Below are 20,668 nucleotides of genomic sequence, written 5' to 3' on the forward strand. Positions count from 1 at the left end.
TAATAAAAATGGGTTAGATCAATATGTAAGAGCTAGCCAATAAGAGGCTAAAACTAATGGGTCAGGCAGTGTTTAAAAAAATACAGTTTCCGTATAATTATTTCAAAACATAAGCTAAACTAGCCATGTGGGCGACAGGGTGCTGGGGACACAGCTCCGCCGCTCTTATTTCAACACTCATTGAAGGAACCTTGGCTCTTTGCTTTAAGAGTATCTTTTTGGAAGTCAGGCATGGTGGCACATTCCAGCACTTGGGAGATAGAGGCAGGGGGAATGCTGTACGTTCAAGGCCACCCTGGGCTGCATAGTGAACCTCTCTCTATGACAAACAAAACAAAACTTAAAACAAAGTATACAAATATCTCTCATCAGGACTGTCCAGCATGGTAGCTGCAGAGGGATGATGGGCACATGAAGTGTGGCCCAGAGTGTATAGAAGACACTGGATTTACAGACATTATGAAAACAGATACCCAAAGGAAGCATCTCTTTTGTGCTGATTACATGGTGGATTGTTGGTAATTTGGACATATGTTTGAATACTTTGTATTATTAAGGTTCATTAAGCTACCTGGCTATTATTTTCTTTTTTCTTTTGGAGACAGGCTCTCAGAACTTGCTATGTAAATGCTGATGACCTTGAACTTCTAAACTTCCTGCTCCACTTCACAGGTGTTGGGATCACAGGCGTGCGTTATTGTGCCCGTTTTATGTGGTGCTGGGGATCAAATCCGGAGCCACGTGCGTGCCAGGCAAGTGCTCTGTCCCCGAGCTATATTTCCAGTCACATTCATATCCCTCATATGTATACTTGCTCATACAGGCGCATGCGGAGGCTAGAGACTGACGCTGGGGTATCTTTTCTGCCTTATGTTCTGAGCAGGCTCTCTCCCTCAACCCGGAGGTTGCCATGTCAGCTATATTGGCTGGCCAGCACGCTCCCTTTACGATCTGTCTATGTGGGGTCCCCAGGGCTGGGGTCACAGGTTCATGCTACGAGGCCTGACTTTTATGTGGGTGCAGAGATCTGGCCTTGGGCTTTCACACACAGCCCAGCAAACGCTTTATACTCTAAGACAGTTCCCCAGCCCTAGCTTTAGAAGGGCAGTTACTAGGACGGTTAAAATGATGTGCCTGGATTGTATGCTGTTCCTGTTAAGACCTGCTAGCCCAAGCGCTCACCACTGTGCTCTTGATGGTGACCCCCAGGGCAAGCTCAAAGGGGAAATGTTGGCCTCACTGTTTATCATGTGGTTTTGCCAGTCTCAAGCCAGAGATAAAAACTTCAGAAGATGCAAGGCCTAAAACTGTCTGCTCATGATGTCCCCAAACCAGTTCTGCCAAGCTTCACAGAGTCCCTGTGGTGTGGCAATGAGAACGTACTTCCGACCATGCAACAGCTACCCTTGCCATGCGCTGGGCCCTTGAGGAGCACTGTGCGGTGACCTGTTCGGGCTTTGGTTTGTGGGAAGGGGTTTCTTTGAGAACTGTAAGAGAGGGAGCTGATAAGGGCTGTATCCCTTACACAGAACCGCCACTTGCTGGCACTTGCAGGGAGATCACTCTCTATATGAAATTACATCGCAGAGCGCCGTCCAAATTCTGGCTTGGAAACTGACGCTCGCCTTGCTCTCTGGCTGAGCTGCCAGTGTCTCAGAACAAAAGCCTTCTCAGCAACGCCTTGGTGTTGGGATCCTGGGAAACAGGAGTCCATGTTCCTGCCCAACAGGATGGGGGAAATCCCAAGGGAAGAGGAAGGACATGAGCAGACAGGACACTCTGGTAGTGGGCCCACGGGCCAGATCTGTAGCACGTGGGCTCTCTGATGATACATGGGATGCTTCAGTAGGTACATAGGCATGTAGGGAAAGTCCTAGATTCCCACCTGGTCAGCACACATCCAGGTGGTACCTCACGTAACTGCTTGTAAACCCGCCTGGTTTTCAGTAACCCCTACCTGAGAGGTAGTGGCTTTCTGTGTGGTTTTGCTCAGCTTTCCCTCTCCCTACCTGTTGGGTTTTGTGGAAAGGAGACTGTATTCTGGCTTGCATGGTGGTGTCTGCATGTGACAGTTTGCAGTGCTGTGGCCTCGGGCTTGCCAATTAAATCATCTATCAGTGAGCCATATCGCAGTCCCATTTTATTTGCTAAGTCTGAGTTGATTGTCAATATGTATCAGGACAGTTTATATTAAGTATAGATTTTTGGCTTCTTTTTGAAAAAACTTCTGAAGGCCTGGCCAGCCCAGGTTGTATCCCCATAAAGCCGTGCTTGGCTGGGTTGAACAAGGGGACTCCTGGTGCAGGGTGTAACTCTCAGTTCACATCATGCCTCTAAGGCAAAGCCTGGCGGACCCACATCCTCTCTCCAAGTCCCTGCTGCAATCACACACTTCTTAGCTCATCTTTAAATTCCGGGTCCTCCCTGGTTCCCTGACAGAAGCCCAGCTGGGATGGCCTCAGCCACCCGACACCACTCTCCTTCCTTACCTTCACAGAATAGGCCAGGGAGATGGTGACAGCCAGAGGGAGGCCCTCGGGCACGGCGACCACCAGCACCGTCACACCAATGATGAAGAACTTGACGAAGTACTGCACATAGACGGGCGTGCACTCTGTCAGCCATGGCTTCTTGTTGACCACGAAGGTGTCCACGGTGAAGTAGAGCACCAGGATGATTACTGTGATGGCTGACATCACCAGGCCTGTGACGTGGGGACACCTGCTCAGAGGGCTCCAAGGGAGGGCTGAGGTGTGCACTAAACCCCTTCTGAAGGCCTCCTGGGCAGACCTCAATTTACCTCCTAGTTAGTTGTACTTCCTTGTTTTGTGGCCTAGAGCAAGTCCTAGGTCCTCAGGGAGCCTCAGTTGCCTCTTCTGTATGAGGCCTGGGGGCAGATTTCCTGCCTATGGTTTTGAAAAGCTCACATGGAAATGCAAATAAAATGCCTACCACGGTGCCTAGCCATATGACACTCAGCCATGCTATAAACATTTGTGGAGGGAACACGAGTCCAGCAAGAACCACCTGTATGCAAGTGTTGCACAATTAATGAGGTAAGGTTGAAATCTCACTCACTCAATAAACACTTCCAGGCACCTGTGATGTGCCAGGTGCAGGGTGCTTCCTCCTTTAGGACACAGAGATTGGGCAGTAACAAATGCAGACACCCTGCCCAGGCAGAAGTAGGTAAGAAACCAGTAGGGAAGAACACAGAGTGTTGGGATGATAGGCACGAGTGTGTGTGTGTGTGTGTGTGTGTGTGTGTGTGTGTGTGTCTGCGCCACCATGCTTGGCTATAGGAAGATCACTACAGACATGGATTGATGCCGTAAAGGATGCTACAGAGTGGCTGCCGGAGCTAGCACGACCAGGGATGGTGTCTTGGAGTAGATGGTATTTGAGGAGCTATCAAGATGTGCAGTGGTCCTGGGGAGAGGGTACCAGGTGGAGGAAACAGAGGCCCAGCTAAGGGAAGTGAATGGATGGTAGCCCCAGACTAGGGTGATGCTGGGTCCTCGGCGTCCCTCCTGCCAGATCAGTGTGCCTATCTCTGAACTGCTGCGTGTGTCCACCCACGTGCCGTGGGGACTGTGGCCACCTGCTTTCTCTGATGGAGGAGGGCTGATAGTACGGCTCTGTGGGCGCAACCACCCCAAACAGTTGCCCATGATGCCCTGGCCAATGTACAGGTTTCAAGGCCCAGGCAGCTCTGCACGGTGGGCGTGCTCCATCATGCAGCTTGTGGTCTAGGAGTCCCATGGGGTGAAGCAAAGGCTAGGAATTCTCCACAGGTCTCAGGATTCTCTGACTTTCCACCCTCTCTGATATGTATTTCTTGCTTAGCAGACTCAACTTGGAGGGCCCATCCATAATCCGTGGCCACCAGGGGTTCAGCCCCAAAGGGAGGTAGGGAGAGGCTGGGAGCCCAGGATGCTTGACTGTGAACTTTATCCCTGGCACGGTGGTGGGAGTGGAGACTGAGGTCTTCAGAGGCTAAGAGGTTGTCATCATTTAATTTCTTGGTCCCTCAGCGCCACATGTCACTGTGGAGTCACCTGCCTGTGACAGCAGACTGTGAAGGAGGAAATCCCTGGGCCCATATCTCCCCACCCCAGCTCCAGCTGCGGAACATCAGAGCCTAGCTCTATCCTTGCCTGACAGCCGCAGGGGCGGGAAGCCAAGCTCCCGGCAGCCGAGAGCTGTCACCAGGTTTAAATATAGACCACTGAGCCTATAATTTGCATCTGTCCCCTGCTGCGCTGTCTATAATTAGAAATGGAGACAGCCACAGAGGCCTCAGTAGCCAGGTGGGAGGCCTTGCCATTCATACATCCTCAGTACAAGGGGAGGTCAAGGCTGTGCTGGGGCTCACCTTGCAGCTGGGCTTGGCTTCCTGGGCCAGGAGACTGCCACAGTGATCGCCTGCAGCTAACGTCTCACTTGGGAAACCTGGCTTGCTTCTGGGGACCTCAGAAAAGTCCTTCTGCATGGACTCCGGGCTCTGCAGTAAAGTCCTCCTTCTGCACAATAGCTAGGGTGGTCATTAGCAAGACCAAATCCATTCTGGTTCTCCCTTGCTGTTACCTCTTCCATATCCTGTTCTCAGGATAAAGTCTTTGCTGTCCTCAATGCTGGGCCATACAGGGTCTGTCTGGCACTGTGTAAGTCATAGGTTAGGCCCCCTGTTTACACAGTCATTTTTAATTATCAAAGTAATCTATCAGATGGCGACAAGAATTATCGCCATTTACCGGGGAGAAGACAGGAACCCACAGGTAGGGGAAACTGCCAGCCTAGATGCTCAGAACCGTGGCTGTGGCAGGTTGACTGGAGAGCAGGGCAGGCCTCAAGGCCCCTTGGAATCAAGATGCTTCTTTTCCAGGTGAGGTGAAAGAGGGCAGAGCAGGGTGGGGCCTGGCAACCAGGCACCTGCTGGGAACTCACCCGCCTTGCCTATCTGCACAGCCAGCTTGGTGAGCTTGCCCTGAAGCACCGACTTCTCTTTCTTGTGCATGTTGGCTTTCTTCTTGTCGTCCGCGTCGCCACCCTCTGCGCTCTTCAGGGGCTGCATCTCCATAGCAGCTGCCCCATCCTGCTGCTTGGCTGTGGGGGCAGAGCATGAATGTGCACAGAGACACACACACACACACACACATGCAGGTCAGCCTACAGGCCGGGATCCTAGCACCCGCCCTGCCTGCCCAGGAGAAATGCTGATTGCCCCGTCTGGGCCCTTTGTGGCTGGCAAAGAAGCCTCAGATGGGACCTGTCCCTTCCAGCTGTAGTCTCTGGGTCCCAGCAGTACCTGGGATCAGAGACAACTTTGGGGCTTTACCGGACAGGACTCTACCCTGGATTCCCAGCAGGACAAGGCTGAATCGAGCTCATAGACCCCACCCTAAATGGGCCCTTGGCCCCATCACAATCAGACAGAAAGAGAAGGGCTCCCCACTGGGTGTTCTTGAGGCCAAATTGTTAGGATGCTAGGGAGCTAGAATTGGAAGGACACGAAGCATGACTTAAAAAAGAAAGCAAGGTGTCCCAGGCACAAGTACTAAGCTCTCATATCCAGCTAAGGGATCCTCTTCCGTGTGGGACATACAGAAGAACCTAGCGCTCTTTCTGTTGCAGAGGCCTGGCCAAGCCTTCACTGTAAGAGCCTCTAAGAGACGACTTCCAGATCCCAGCTGATGGGTAGGTAGGCTTGGGAGACCCTCACCTCACTATGACACCTGTTTATCTTCCCCAGAATTATGAGAATCGCGACTTCACCCCCAAAGATGCCAGAGCTCCCCATAGGTGTGCGTGGTTCACCTCTGGCCCCAAGGAGTCCCTATCTCTGTGACTCAAGCCCCATGGCTGCGGTTACCTTTGCTCTGGCTGCTGTCGGCACTGCCATCCTGCATTTTACCTACACAACAGAGAATTTCAACAGACAACAGGCAGCACAGGTCATCACGGGGACACAACAGGCCACAAACACTCACATCACAGACAGGAAGGACCAAGCTGCTCAGGGGTGCTGAGGAGGTCTAGAATGAAGGTCAGCCTGGCCATCATGTTGGCCACAGGGGCTGTGGGGCCAGAAGGTTCTTGATTCTCTTTGGGACTGGATGGGTGTGTGTTTCTGTTGGAATAACTTTGGCCCTGAGTGTTTTCTAGTTGGAAAGAATGAGTTGGAAAGTGAAAACGGACCAGAGTTTGCACAGGAGGCCGAGGGAGGCTCCCAGACCTCCAAACTGAGCCTGGCATGATGTTTATGGCTGAAAGAAGGAAAAGAGAAACTTTCAAATCTTTCCTTCTTTTCTCCCTCCCTCCCCTTTGCGGTACTGAGGATTTGAACCTAAGGCTTTGTGTATACCAGGCAGGTACTCCACCACTGTGCTATATCCCCGCCCTTTAATGTTTTATTTTGGAGACAAAGTCTTGCTAAGTGTCTTGGCTGGCCTGAAACGCGTGACCCTCCTGCTTCACCTTCTAGCTATATCAATTTTATTTTTTCAAAAACAAGAGAGAGAGAGAGAGAGAGAGAGAGAGAGAGAGAGAGAGAGAGAGAGAGAGAGAGAGATTGTCAATCTTCTAGAATGGAGAGGAATGGAGGTCAACTTGTCCCTTGTTTTGGGTTGGATGTGATCTTAGCACCAAGGACAACCCTGCCGAAAGTCCTGTAGAGTTTACAGGGCAGAAGGTAAGCGAGGGTCCCCAGTAACTGTCACTGAAATTTCCCCAGGGTGTCTGAAGGTTTGTGGGAAATATCTTGGTTCAAGGGGAAGCCACTGGCCCCTGGAAGAGATCTTAAGGCGTAGCTCCAGCTTCATAGACAGGCTAACAAGAGCCAGTGGCTACACTGGGCGCTACCGCCTATGCCAGGGCCTGATGCTGCCAGGTGTGGGGGAAGGGCTGGGTGGTTTTTTTCCCCTGCCATCAGTGCTACCTAGGAACCCTTGCCACAGCCTGGGCCACTGTGGGCAGGACTGGAGACTGCCACTTCTTGCCTGAGAAACCTGCTTTCCACTGTGCCTTCCTGTCCACTAGGCCTGGCCACCCACTGAAACTGTTCCTATAGTTTTGGTCCCTCAGGAGGGATGGGAGAAAGCTGTTTAGCTATGGCATATGCTGCCAAGGCCACCAGGCTCTGAGTTCACATGGCCCCCATGCTTTCCTCTAGATCAGTGGTCCTCAACCTTCCTTATGCTGCGACCCTTTAATATAGTTCCTCATCTTATGGTGACCCACAACCATAAAACTGTTTTCATTGCTACTTCATAACTGTAATTTCACCACCATTATGAATCACAGTGTAAATATCTGATCTGTAACCCTCAGAGGGGTGGCGACCCACAGACTGAGAACCACTGATCTGACTCCTGTCACTGTGTCTGAGAAGGACGCTCGTGTTGGACTCCTATCTATCCAGGAGAAACAGGCTCAGAGAGGGACGGAGCTGCTTAGGCAGAGAGCTTGCCTTGGAGGGGGAATGTTCCCCTTCTGCTCTTCCCATCGCCAAGACTCTGCTGAGCCCAGGACAGGGGGCTCATAGTGGCAGTGTGAGGGCTTTCTGAGAATCTTGTCACGACACTGACCAGCAGTGGCTTTGCCTCAGATAGTCTGTTCCCACCTGGGCACAGTGGGGTGATGTATCCAAACCCTGGGAACACCCGGGGGCTTAATTCATAACAAGCGCTTCCATGGGCCAGTCTTCAGCTGACCGAGGACAATTCTGCAAGTGTCATCTCTTGTCAGGCCCTGCAAGATCAGGTGGGAGGGACTGTCATCTTATAAATGAGAAACTGAGGCTGAGGGATGTCCAGAGGCAGCTTGTCCTCACAGAACACCTCCAGAACAACCCTGGGGCTTCGAGACTGGCTTGCTACCATCACTGTGGACACGCGATGGCTTGCTCAGACCCCAGCTCACTAGCTGCCATCCATAACTCCTGACAGAGGGCCAGTGTCCACCCTGGGGTTTGACGATAAAAGTCCCTTCTTGTCCTGTTATAAATATGTTCTTTTGGATTAAAAACAATAGGAGAGAAAAGAATAACGAGTAACAGTTATTTTTTGTTTCTCATAATAATTTCACTAACTAGGCTAAGGGGTGCCAAAGGACTGGGCTTCCAGAAGCACCTTTGGAATGCTGGGAGGGCTTGTTTTGCCTTGTATTATCAGATGTCCTAGCGGCTGCGTGTACCCATTAAACCCAGCAATTCTCTTTTATTGCCATGGCGATTACATGGCCAGACAAATAGCAATGCACCTGCTGGGGGAAGGGAGCCCTGTCTGGGGGTGCTTTGCTGCAGATGGCCTGGTTTGTTAGAAGCAAGGGACTTATTTGAGGCTCTTATTAAACTGGTACCCACCTGGCCCTGCATTGTATTGCAGCAGTCAGTTCTGTCACCACTAGGGACCTGGAAGATGATCCCAAGGATGAGAGAGGGGACCCAGAATAGGGGGTGAGTGGAGTCTCACGGGCTCCGCCCTGCATAAATTCTAGATGGACCCATACTGAACCTGGAAAATCCCTGGACATGTGACTATAAATGGGCTTTGGTAGGGACCGGTTACAGGCCAGGAGACCTTGGAAAGGTCACTTCTCTTCCCTTCTCTGTGAAATGGGCTCACAGTAACCAAAGGGATGTTTAGGAAAAGCACCTGCCGAGTGCTGCAAAGAGGCCAAGAAGTTACGGGGATCCGTCATCTGTTTTGATTGACAGTGAGAGGTGCATGAGCGTAAAAGAAAAAGAAAAAGAAAACAGACTGTGATACCTCCGGGATGAGTGGGTACCCCACCTTTCAGATGGGGACTGTGGGGAGTCACAGTTAGGGAACTATTTTTGTTGTTCTTGTTTTGTATCCTATATCATCAGGGTTGGTTCAGGGAAAAGAGGTGAGATTATAGTGGGCTCCTTCTCCCTGCCCCAGCCTCAGCCACCAGCTCTCTAGGCTCGTTTTTGGAGTTTGAACAGTACTATAATTCACATTCTCCTTTGTTGGCCTGGAGTGGGGTCTGGTGGCTTGCCTGTCCTTTTTTTTTTCTTACAATTTCCCAGACACTTAGACTCAGGGTCCTCTGATGATACCTTCATAGCAGTTTCCAGAGAATATTTCAGATCCTTGTGGTATCACTGAGCTAGGTCCCCAGACTTTGAGATCTTTCCCACAGGTCCTTGCTCTGTAGCCCGGGCTGGCCTCAAATTCATGAACCTCCTACCTAGTCCTCTGGGTGCTGGGATTATAGCACCACATCTGGCTTTCAAATGTCTTAGTCTAGAGGGTCATTTTTTTCTTCAGGAAAGACCTCTTTATTTCAATAGAAAATCTATAAGACATACTTCATTGTGGAATACTGGATTGACTGGAGGAAGACACCGCAGAGATGAGCAGGTCTGGGTTCTGGGTTTACATCCCCATTCTGCTTCTTTCTTTTTGTTGCTTTTTTAAAAAAATATTTATTTATGTATTTGTTTATTTATGGTTTTTTGAGATAGGTTTTCTCTGTGTGGCAGCCTTAGATGTCCTGGAACTAGCTCTTGTAGACCAGGCTGGCCTTGAACTCACAGAGATCTGCTTACCTCTGCCTCCTGTAAGGGCATGCACCACCACCATCTGACTCTTTTTATCTTTTTTTTTTTAATTTTATTTTATATGTGTAAGTGTTTTGCCTGCATACATGTCTGTGTATGTCATGTGTACCATGAGTATGTCCGGTGCCTGTGGAGGGCAGAAGAGGGAGTCAAATCCTTTGGGATTGGAGCTACAGGCAATATGAGCAGCTGAGATGGACTCTTTCTATGTAGCTTTGGCTGTTCTGGAACTTGCTATGTAGATCAGGTTGGCTTGGGCTCACAGAGATCCACCTGCCTCTGCCTCCCAAGTATTGGGATTAAAGGCGTGTCCCAGCATGCTAGGATTGGGCTGGTGTCTTTTCTTTATTTAACTTCATTTTTTGTGCATTGGTGTGAAGGTGTCAGATCCTCTGGAACTGGAGTTACAGACAGAGACAGTTGTCAGCTGCCATGTGGGTGCTAGGAATTGAACTAGGGTCTTCCAGAAGAGCAGCCTGTGCTCTTAACTGCTGAGCCTTTTCTCCAGTCCCAAGGCTAGTGTCTTGATCTCCTCGAGTCTCATTTTCTTCACCGTTCATATTTGGACAACAAAACCTGTGCGACAGGGCCCTCACGAGGACGGAAGAGATGGAGAACGGGAAACTAGTAACAGCGTTGGTCTAGAAACTAAAGCTCCTCGCCTCTCCCTGGCTGTCGCCTGCAAGGGGGACTCCCCATTTCTGTCGGAACTGACTGATGAGCATGATACCTGTATGCTCGCCAGCTAGGGAAAGTGGGTTCTCACTTCCTTCTCTCTCAGCTGTGGGTTTGCCCATGCCAGCTCTTTCTGTCACCTCTCAGCCACCTCTCCCTGTGGCTTGACACCACCCACAGCCCCAGCTGTCTCCCTTCCTCCTCCTGGGCTTGAAATAGACCCGCACTAGAATTAGCAACGGCTTGCAGAGGTGCCTTGTGCAGCCCCTGACATCTCCTAGGTGGGTCTGCGGGGCACTTTGAAGGCAGGTGGGTTGGTGAGAGGTGTAGGGTGGGAGGACAGGGTGAGACAGGGTCTCTGCAGGAGGGGTGGGGCGCGAGCCACATATGGACATGTCCAGCACTCACTAATGCTTTTGTCCCTTGCCTCGGCTTCTCTGGAAGTATTTTGACAGCCAAGCCCTAATGCCCCTGAGCATCCAGGTGCAGCCTGGGTGGCTATCATGGGACCTAGTGAGGACAGGGGTGGTATCTGAGGATGATGGACAGTGGAGACCCCAGGAGCAAGTGGTTATAATAATGCCTGCGTGTGAGGGGATGATGAAGACCCGGGGACACAGGCAGCCACCCCAACCATCCACTCTGGCGAAATAAGAGTATAGAGACCCATAGATACTCCAGCCCAGGCACCAGTGAGGCACACCAGTTCACACTAGAGGGACAGACTTGGTCCAAGCCCCACAAGCATTCATACCTCCTGGCTTGGCAAGAGAGAAGAGAAAGAGACTGAGGGAGAAGTGTCTACTTGTGGCCCAGCCATGATATGAGCAGGGTTAGAGGGTTGAACTCCAGCCCGAGTCTCCAGCTTTGGGGAATTTTAGAGGAGGCTTGGAGCCTTTGCTAGGGACCCAGATGATGGCTTCTATTTAGTTCCTGACCCCAGGCCACCTTTCCAAAACCAGAGGCAGAACTATGCTTAGGGGTGGGCTATTCTGGGTGCTGCTTTTCATGGGGCTAGATCTGAAGCCAAGGTCATGTGGAGTTGACTTTTCGGGTCATGGCTCTGCTTTTAAGTACTTGGAGGGAGAGTGTTTTGGGGTGGCCATGCGTGATAGAGGTCTGTGGGACCCAGGATAGGGAAAGCCTTGAGTAGAGGGCAGAGAAGAAGAACCCCAGAAACCCAGCCCGAGAGCTCGCTGTGGAGACGTACCATTGACTAGGCTGGCATTTGCGCTACCTGCAGCGTTTGCAGGCGCTGCGCCGTCGACCGCTGTGGGGTGGGAGGGATGGAAAATGCAATGTCACAATGGAGAAGGCGACGACAGAGACATGAATCTATTGGGGATAATCACACGACTTATTCTTAAAAAACAAACAAACAAACCAAAACAACTCTATGGGAAAGTGAGGAACTCAAATTGGGGAAGGAGGTGAAAGGCTCCCATAGAGATGCCACCATGGCAGGTGGGTTCCCATGGAGATGCCACTGGCGTGGGTGGGTTGCCATGGAGATGTCACCAGGGCGAGTGGATTCTGAGACCCCGACACAGAGGGTCTGTGAAGGACAGTATGGTGTGGAGTCAGGTGCTCAGGTGGGATGGCGCTTTATTTATTAATTTTATCTCGAGACAGGGTCTCATCATGTATTTCTGGTTGGCCTGGAGCTGGCTTTGTAGACTCTGCTGGCCTTGAACTCACAGGGATCTGCCCGCCTCTGCCTCCCGAGTGTTGGGATCAAAGGTGTCCCTGGCTGTGATGGCATTTCTATGGTGACATCTGGACTGTGCTGGCTCAGCTGGTCAGGTTGGAACCCCATGGGATAAGGAAGTTCTGCCCAAGGATCCATGACCAGGGTCAATTCAAAAATGTTCAGTGAGTGGTGTTGTGTGGCCGGAAACTTCTAAGTCTTTCCCTGTGACCACCATTGTTTGTCCCTGGAGAACTGCTGTCAACGGTGATGACTTAGGATCAGGCCAGTACCCTCCATCACCTTCTCCCCTGGCCAGCTCACTGAAGAGTACGGGAGTAACCCCCATGTGAGATATCACAGCAGAGAAGGGCTTCTAGATGTCTCCTTTTAAATCAGGGAGATCTTAACTAAGAAATTAACAATGGTAGGGGACCACTAAGTTCACCCTTATGGAGTTCTTTCTTGGAGTGGGGATACGGTTATATGGGAAACAAGAGGAAAGGACACTGGTGGGTGAGGTGGACAGAGTGTGTGCTTGGGGACAGGAACTGAGTTGGTGGGGGGCAGGGGTGCTGTGATGGCAAGATAGGTATTGCATGCTAGTATGGGGGGCTTCACTGGAGGTACCACTTGGCCTTGGGCATAAGAGGACAGAGTGGATGCTTTTCTTGCCCTGCTGGGCTGGCATACAGAAGATCACAGCAATGTCTAGAGGGGATAACCCTCAGTAGACATGGGGTCTCCTCCAACTATGTGCTACTAATATAGGGGCAAGGCCCAGGGGCCCACAGCTGCAGCTACTCCTAAAGCCCATCTTCCCTGAGGGTTGTCTTACTGTACCTGGTAGCTGAAGGCCATCCCCCTTCTTCACACCTGTGTGATGATTTTTGAGACATGTTAATGAAGGAGAAGCACATACAGCCTCATGTGTATACCACACCTCACCAGACCACCATCACACACACATACACATACACACACACACACACACGGCTGTGCATGTGCACACACTGGTGCGCATACACACATGCATGCATACACACACACACACACACACACACACACACACACACACACACGAGACCATTCTGGACTCTGAGCTGTGTCTCAGGCTGACATGAAGGGATGGGAAGACAAGGGCTCAGTTCTGATTCTTTAGCTACAAGCCATACTCCACCTTGACTCTCTACACAGAACAGATTCTTCTGCCTCTCTCTATGCTGATTTGGACCCTGAATGGTACCCAAGGGGCCACTGAGGCCTGATTTCCTCACGGTATTGTCAGATGTAGGGCTGGCCTGCAGGAACTTCCGGGTGTCTGTTCCCAGCCAGGCCCACGGAGGTTGGAACACAGGTACAAACTACTGTATTTCACCGACATCTTACGGAGCCCTACTGCACTGTCTATTCATCCCGGTTACAGATCCTCACTCATCCATGAGACCCTGTCCCAGTACCTCCTGGGACTCTCAGCCAGGTCTTTGCTCCATTTAGTTCAGCCTCACTTTGCTCTCCCAGATAACAGCTCAGCTTCACTGTTCATGCTGGGTGTTGAAGGGACGACTGTGACCTCAGGGGACACACTGGGAAGGAGTTCTCCACTCAGTTACCAGCTGCCTTCGGCCCTGATGCCCGTTTTGTGTTCCAGTGGTCTCTGTGGATAGCATGCCTGCCTGAACTTGATTGGGAAGGGCCACCTGCCCACTTATCGACCTTCCCCAATCTCCCAAAGGTCTGAATGTGTGGGTGCTGCTCTAGAGCTTAGGGAAGGAGGTGAAAGGCTGACATTCTGAAAAGGGACTGTTCCTGAGACTGAGTGTGGATACCAGGTAAGGCTCTGGCTATTCTGGGATTTGGGTTCAGGCCTTTTTGTGTGAGCATCTTTTTTCTGTTCTGGAAGGTATTTGTATCTCAGATGGCTACACATTGCACCTCAGTGAGGGACTGTTACTTTGAAAGGAGAAGGGGAACCAGGACTTGGACATTGTGTCACCTCCTGGGGAATCAGAGCAAAAAGCATGGAACTGGATTTCAACCATGTTTTCAAGTGCCTGCCCATGCCCGGCACTTGCCTATGCTGGATGGATTTACAGCCCTGATGGTATAATTGACCAATGTCAGAAGGAACATTTCTGGGTAAGAGCTTCTGTTCAGTACTGAGGTAATGGGAAGCCAGCTCCTGCTGGTTGCCTCTACTGCTGGAGTCTGGAGTTTGAATGACATTTCCAGCATTCCGAGACTGGCCTAGAGGGGAAGGGGAGGCCTCGGTGACATGACTGGACAAGACAGAAACTGAGGCAGATGGAACACACATAACCCACCCAATCCAACAGACCCTGAGGACAAGGGAGGTGACTGTTGGCAAAGGGTATGGTGTAGCAGGCACTCTATATTGTGGAGTGAACAGGTAAATGAAAAATGTGGCTTTAAAAGCTCCTTCCCTAGTTTTCAGAGTGTGTGAATGTGGGGGGAAAGAGGCTTACCTTTTTTGTCTTTCTTTTCTTCCTCTTCACCTCCAGCCCCCAGCAGGGTAAATATGATGCCAGTCTGAGAGTTCACACCCACAGCAGTCACTACCATCCGTCCTGAGCCCTCCATCACATGGGTCCCTGGGGAAGGTATAATCCCATTACTATCACATGGCAAAGCCTCCTCCCCAAATGAACAGAAGGAACAAGTGTCTATCAGCTTCTAGTACCTTGCCCACTGAGATCATGGGGTGACACCTTCAGTTGGGGGCCACATCATGGGCATGGTGGGGCCTTTTCAGATGGTAATGCCTCAGGGGAGGCTGAGATGGACTTGGGACAGTATTATAAAATTGCTGTTGCTTCTCAGTTCTCTGGTCCACAGAAAAGATGCAGGCCCAGCACCTCCTTTTCTAGCCTGGAGTGTTACCTCTGCTTGTTTCTATCTCTCTCATTTCTTCTTTCACGATTATAATCCAAGTACGGAACATTCTATCTCTTTATGTATAGTTTTTATAATCAGACCTTATTCTGCAACCCAATGGGAACTAAGACCCAGAGAGGACTGGTGAGAACTGGCCCATCTTCCCACTAGTGGAGAATTCGGGGGTCTGTGAACTGAGATGGGAAACCTCATATATATGTTTTCACAGACCTCAGAGTGAAATTCAGTGTTTTCCCCCACTGTGAATGTACAGGATGAATGGGCCCCATCACCAATAACATCACACACAGCTGTAGATGCACTATAAAGACTCCAGATTTTCTCTATGTGGTAGATATTGATTATCACCCCTCTGACAATAGACCGGTAGTTTATCTTCCTCCTGGGTCTTGTTTTGAGTACTTATCTAGAAACACACATATTACTGTGCTACATACTCTAAAACTACTTTATTTCAACACAACTGGTTTCTGTAAGTCATCCTGTGCATTGTATTTTATGACCTTCCAAATTTTATATGAGGAGGTGGGTATACAGTGACATCAGACTCTCTGGGGCATCTGTGCTACAAGGAAATTTCAGGTCCTTTTCCTCGAAGGTGACTACTATTGCTATTGTTGTCACAGTTAGTATTTGAGGCAACAGGGATGAAATCCAGGCCTTGTGTATGTGAGGTTAGTGCTCTACCTCAGAATGCCTTTCTCAGGCACTTTTGAGACAAGTTTTCATGTATCACAGGCTGGCTTTGAACTTGCTGTGTCACTGATGGTGATCTCATGCCTCTGCCTTACAAATGCTGGAGCTACAGACATACGCCCCCATGCCTAGTTTTTAGGGTGCTAATAATAGAACCCAGGGCTTCATGCAGTCTAGGCAAGCACTCTGCCAGCTGAGGTACATCTTAGTTATTTTGCAATTTAAAATTTTGAAACACTGCCTCGCTAAGTTTCCCAAGATGGCCTTGAACTCACTCCAGCTCAGGTAGGTCTTGAACTGTGATCCTCCTGCCTCAGCCACCTGCATAGCTGTGATTGCAGGTCTGTGTCAGTACATCCAGCTTGTTTCTTAGAATCTTAAGTTTCTCAAAGTGAATTCCAGAAAACCCGAGAATTCTTAGGGGTCTGGAAAAAAAACTGTTGAATGAGGCAGTTCTACATTTATTCATCTTTGCTATTTGTTAAATTTTTTTTATTTTTGTTTTATGTGTATACATGTTTTGCCCACATGTATCTCTGTACCACATGTGTGCAGTACCCAAACACATCAGAAGAGGACACCAGATTCCCTGGAACGGGAGTTACTGCGGGTTGTGAGCACCTTGTGGGTACTGGGAACCAAACCTGGGTTCTTTGCAAGAGCAGCAAGTGCTCTTGACCGCTAAGCCATCTCTCCAGCCCCCATCTTTGGGGCTTTTGAATCAACAAGTGTTGTTTTCTTGTCAGGCAGGCCTCTACTACATAGGCTCAGAGAGTGGCTGTCTTAACACCATAGAGAACTTGTGGGAGAGAGAGAGATGCACAGGTGAGACCTGGTGTGGTGACACACGTTTGTCCTCCCTGTGCTTGGGAGGTAGAAGAGACAGGAGGATCAGGAATTCAAGGTCATCCTCTGCTAAAGGCAGTGAGTTTGAGGGCAGCTTGGGCTAGCTACATAAGACCCTGTCTTAAGAAACGAAGACAAAGCAAAGGTGGGAAACGGTGTTTTCTCTGTCTCTCTCTCGCTGGACTGCCAGCCTTCAGGAGATGGCATGGCTGACTCACGTGAGACATGAGTGAACCCTGGGGACACTAAGCTAACTGGCATCCACCTGCCAGAGGCTCCACAAGCTTCCAGATCCATAGACAGAAAGTAGAGTGGGGCTGCCAGGGGCTGCCAGGGAGCGTCTGAGAAGCTGGAGTTTCATGAGATCAGACAGCCTTGGCTGGGGAACATGGGCAGTCCCTGGAGGCCAGAGATGTCTGCGTGACAGGATGGTGCTAGATGCCGTTGAATCTGACAGTGGCTGCCTGGGAAGCAGACAGAGCCATGCTCACCAACCAGGCTATCTAGAGAAGTGCAGGGTGGTCCTCTCTTCTGCCCCTCTGCTCTGGTGCATGCAGAAGCCATGCCTGCTCTATGAGACTGTCCAGCAGGGTTAAGCTGACCTGCCACTCAGGGTTCTGGGTACCAACTCTGTTCACGTGCTGGGAGGAGAGGACTGACTGTCTTGCCAGACGGATGAGGGAACTGAAGCCCCAGGAAAGCTTTGGAGCACTTACTATAGACACAAAGGAAATATCTGGCACACCTACTGTGTGCTGGCACTGTGCCACACCCCACCCTACAAACAGTCATCTCAGCTCTCATGCCATGGGAACTGAGGCCAGAAAGGCGAGGTAGACTGTCCCAGGCCCTACACAGTGGAAGAGCAACGCCAGACTTTAAACTCTCTTTCTTCCAGCCTAGGATCTTGGACACAGCTCACTACCCGCCCCTGCCCCAGTGAGAAGCCCCCCACAGCTAGCTGTAAAACCCAGTTGAGAGCAGGCTGGTGGAGATATGAGTGTATTGGTCCTTGGGTCCAGAGGCCGCAGGAAGCTGTTTTCCACCTGCCTAGCAGAGAAGGGATGGAAAAAGATGTGGGGGCCAATTTCCACCCAAGATAAGCAGGCCTCAAATCACCTAAGCTGATCATGCCTATCACCACCCGGGGCTGGCGGCTCCTGTAACCTGTGTAGACAGACAGGGGACAGAGATGGGGGCAGGACAAAGAGCTCACCAGATCCGGGAAACCCCCCAGGCCTACCACTGGATAGAAGCAGGGGCTTTGGGGAACACAGCCCCAACCTCTAAATGGCAGTCTGATGATGTCCCCCAGTTCAGACTCCTAAATCAGTGGTTTTTACCCTTCCTAATGCTGCAACCCTTCAATACAGTTCCTCATGTTGTGGTGACCCCCAACCATAATATTATTTCACTGCTATGTCATAACTGTAATTTTGCTACTGTTATCAATTGTAATGTAAATATCTGATATGCGGCCCCCGTGAAAGGGTCATTAGATACCCAGAGGGGTCGAGACCCACAGAATGAGAACCACTGTTCTAAGGGCTTGGCTGGCTCCTCGAGGCCCTAGTAATGCAATCAGAAACCCCGGATCAGATACCAGCCTTCCTGTGCTGTGCTCCTCGCCCTCTGCCCTCTGCCAATACTAATCCTGGGGCATGTGAAGCCTTTCCGGGGAGCTCGAGATGTGGCCTTGAGGTTAAGCAAAACCAGGCCAGTATTCATATTCTGGGGTCTATCGAATGTCACCGCCTCTCAGGGACTGGTGAAATACTGGAATTTTTTGGCTAATGTGTAAACACTTGAAGATGGTTTGGTCTGTAAAAGTCCATGTTTCCAGCTGCTGTGTGGGGTGGGGGAGCGGGGATTGCCAGAAGAGCACTGTGTTGGTGCCTCTCCAGATGGCAATGGAGTAACTACTGCCTCACTCTGGTGTCTGGGACCCCTGCAGCCCTGGGTTTCTCAACCCTTCTCTCTGCCCATTCCACTGTGTCACAGTTTGGGGTCTGTCCCCCTATACATCCTGGGGGGCAGGCGTGTGGATGCCGACAACCTAGTCTGCTGCTTCTGAATATGAGCTCTCTCTAGATTCTTCCTCTGGATCTGGAGATGAACTTGGGGTTTGGTGAAGGCTAAGCCAGGAACTCACTTTCTCTCTCTTCCCTCACCTTTGCTGTGCTTGAAAACAAGCGCAGACCTGTGATCCCCACAACAGACCACCAATGTGCCCCCGCAATGTGGAACCAAGCTCCTAAGGGATTTGGGGGAGATCCATGGATACCCTAAAACCAGTGCCTCTGGGTGAGTGGAGGAGGGGCAGTCCTGAGAGGAGGAAGGGGCCAGGCAGGATATGGAGATGAAGGAAATTTCCTTGCTTCCACTTATTCCTAGGAACTGAGGCAACCAACCCATTTTACAGAAGAGCAAATACAGGCTCAGGGAAGAGGTAGAGATTGTCTGGGGTTCCCAGTCAAAGAGGATTAGAACCCTGCCATGTCTCCACTGTAAGGAAGGATGTCCACAGGGGTCCTCAGGGTATTCCACTGACCCTGTCCCAGTGGTTTCCCCTTGTGTCACCATTGACACTTTGTGAGTCTCACAGGTAAACTGAGGCTCCGAGAAGCCAGCAGTATGTCTGAGCCCACACAGCATGTGTATTCCAGGGCACCTGTCCCATTCACCTCTGCTGTCTGCTCCTCCCACATTCTTCACAGCTGCTGGGTTCAGGGCTGAAGCTGGGCACAGCCCCCACGGCAGTGGCCTTGGGCTCAGAGCTCCTCACCTGGACTTGATTGGCTGGAGAACTGGTTCAGAAGTCTGTCTGTGGGTGGGCCCTTCGGTAAGAGATCGGTTAGATTTGGTCTGGCGGGAACACTGTCAATTCTGTTCTTTCTTTCATTATTTATGTGGTTTTGAGACAGGGTTTCTCTGTGTAGCCCTAGCTGTCCTGCAACTTGCTCTGTATGTAGACCAGGCTGGTTTCAAACTTACAGGAATCCACCTGCCTCTACCTCCCAAGTGCTGGGATTGAAGGCGTGCGCCACCACTGCCCACCCCTCCTTCCCCCCCCCCTCCTCCTCCTCCTCCTCTTCCTCCTCCTCTTTCTGTATTTTTGATTGTTTGCACAGTGCAAAACCCATCAGAGCTGGGCAGTGTTGGTGCACGCCTTTAATCCCAGCACTAGGGAGGCAGAGGCAGGCGGATCTCTGTGAGTTAGAGGCTAGCCTGCTCTACAAGAGCTAGTTTCAGGACAGGCTCCAAAGCTACAGAGAAACACTATCTCAAAAAACCAAAACCAAAACCAAAACCCAAAACCCTCATCAAAGTAATACCCAGTGTGCTAACAGGAGTGGCTGTGGAGGGCACTGGTGGTCATGGGTCCCTTCCTAGTGAGGTCCTGAGCAGATGGTAGCAGTTAAACAGGCAAACAGGAAGCAAGACAGGTATTGGGTGGAGGGTTCATCTGTCCTCTATGGCTGGAAAGAACAAATCCCGTGGGTCTGTAGTGAGATCCAGGGGGTGGAGGGTGGATGAAGCTGCAACTCTTAGAGCTGGCGTCCCCCCCCCTCCCAGCAGGCCACCCTGACCCATCCCAGCTCTGCTCACATAGCCAGGAACGAGAAAGTACTATCTACTTATTCTTTGCGTTTGTTCCGTTCCCTGCTGCTGTCCACACCTGTCCACGCTCTGCCACCCCTCCTCCCTCTGCCCAGCTGGCCTTCTGTGTATGTCTGGCTCCTTCCTCATCCACCTAGTTAGTATGTGCCGGGGGCTGTCTTTGTGGATCTCAACTCTAACGCCCCCTTTTCTATCCTTCCGATGAACAGGGCCTTTCAAGTTGAGAGGTGTGTTTTCTGGAGCCTCCTACCAGCCCATCAGTCCCACAAGGTGAGCACAACCTTCCGGACATCTCTGGCCCAACCATCCTCTACAGCATATCTTCAAGGATGTTCCCTGGACCTTGATATCTGGAGGGAAAAGCAAATCCACTCCTCTGGCTCCTTATAGCCGTGTAGACCTGTGGTGGCCTCTGTAGATCTCCCTTGCTTGTTTCGGTCCTCACATGCCACCTACTCCTGATCTGATGACCAGCCCAGGCTTCAAGGACCCTCTTGACTATAGTGAGACACAGAGTATCCTCCCGGTCACTAGCTCCACCCTAGCCCATCTGGGATGTGTTCCCTATCTCATCTCCAAGGGCCTCAGGCCTCCTTTCTCTTCTGGCTTCCAGTACTTCTGGCTCTTAAGATGTTCCCAGC

At 50.9% G+C, this 20,668-nt stretch overlaps 1 protein-coding gene across 9 annotated transcripts in view; it reads right to left on the bottom strand.

Annotated features, from left to right (window-relative positions):
• Positions 1-20,668, bottom strand: part of Atp2b2 (ATPase plasma membrane Ca2+ transporting 2) — a 320,647-nt gene that overhangs the window by 55,990 nt on the left and 243,989 nt on the right. For 4 of the 9 annotated variants that reach the window (XM_026788029.1, XM_013352970.2, XM_026788028.1 and 1 more), the window contains 6 exons: positions 14,435-14,560; positions 12,792-12,824; positions 11,472-11,531; positions 5,873-5,914; positions 4,948-5,106; positions 2,490-2,704 (listed from right to left, as the gene is read on the bottom strand). In XM_026788029.1, the coding sequence (XP_026643830.1) occupies positions 2,490-2,704; positions 4,948-5,106; positions 5,873-5,914; positions 11,472-11,531; positions 12,792-12,824; positions 14,435-14,560 (635 nt within the window). The remainder of the gene's footprint in view (positions 1-2,489; positions 2,705-4,947; positions 5,107-5,872; positions 5,915-11,471; positions 11,532-12,791; positions 12,825-14,434; positions 14,561-20,668) is intronic. The other 5 variants (XM_013352966.2, XM_013352969.2, XM_005365023.3 and 2 more) reach the window with 3 other exon arrangements.

This window comes from Microtus ochrogaster, unplaced genomic scaffold (genome assembly GCF_000317375.1).
Source record: "Microtus ochrogaster isolate Prairie Vole_2 unplaced genomic scaffold, MicOch1.0 UNK1, whole genome shotgun sequence".
Taxonomy (NCBI): domain Eukaryota; kingdom Metazoa; phylum Chordata; class Mammalia; order Rodentia; family Cricetidae; genus Microtus; species Microtus ochrogaster.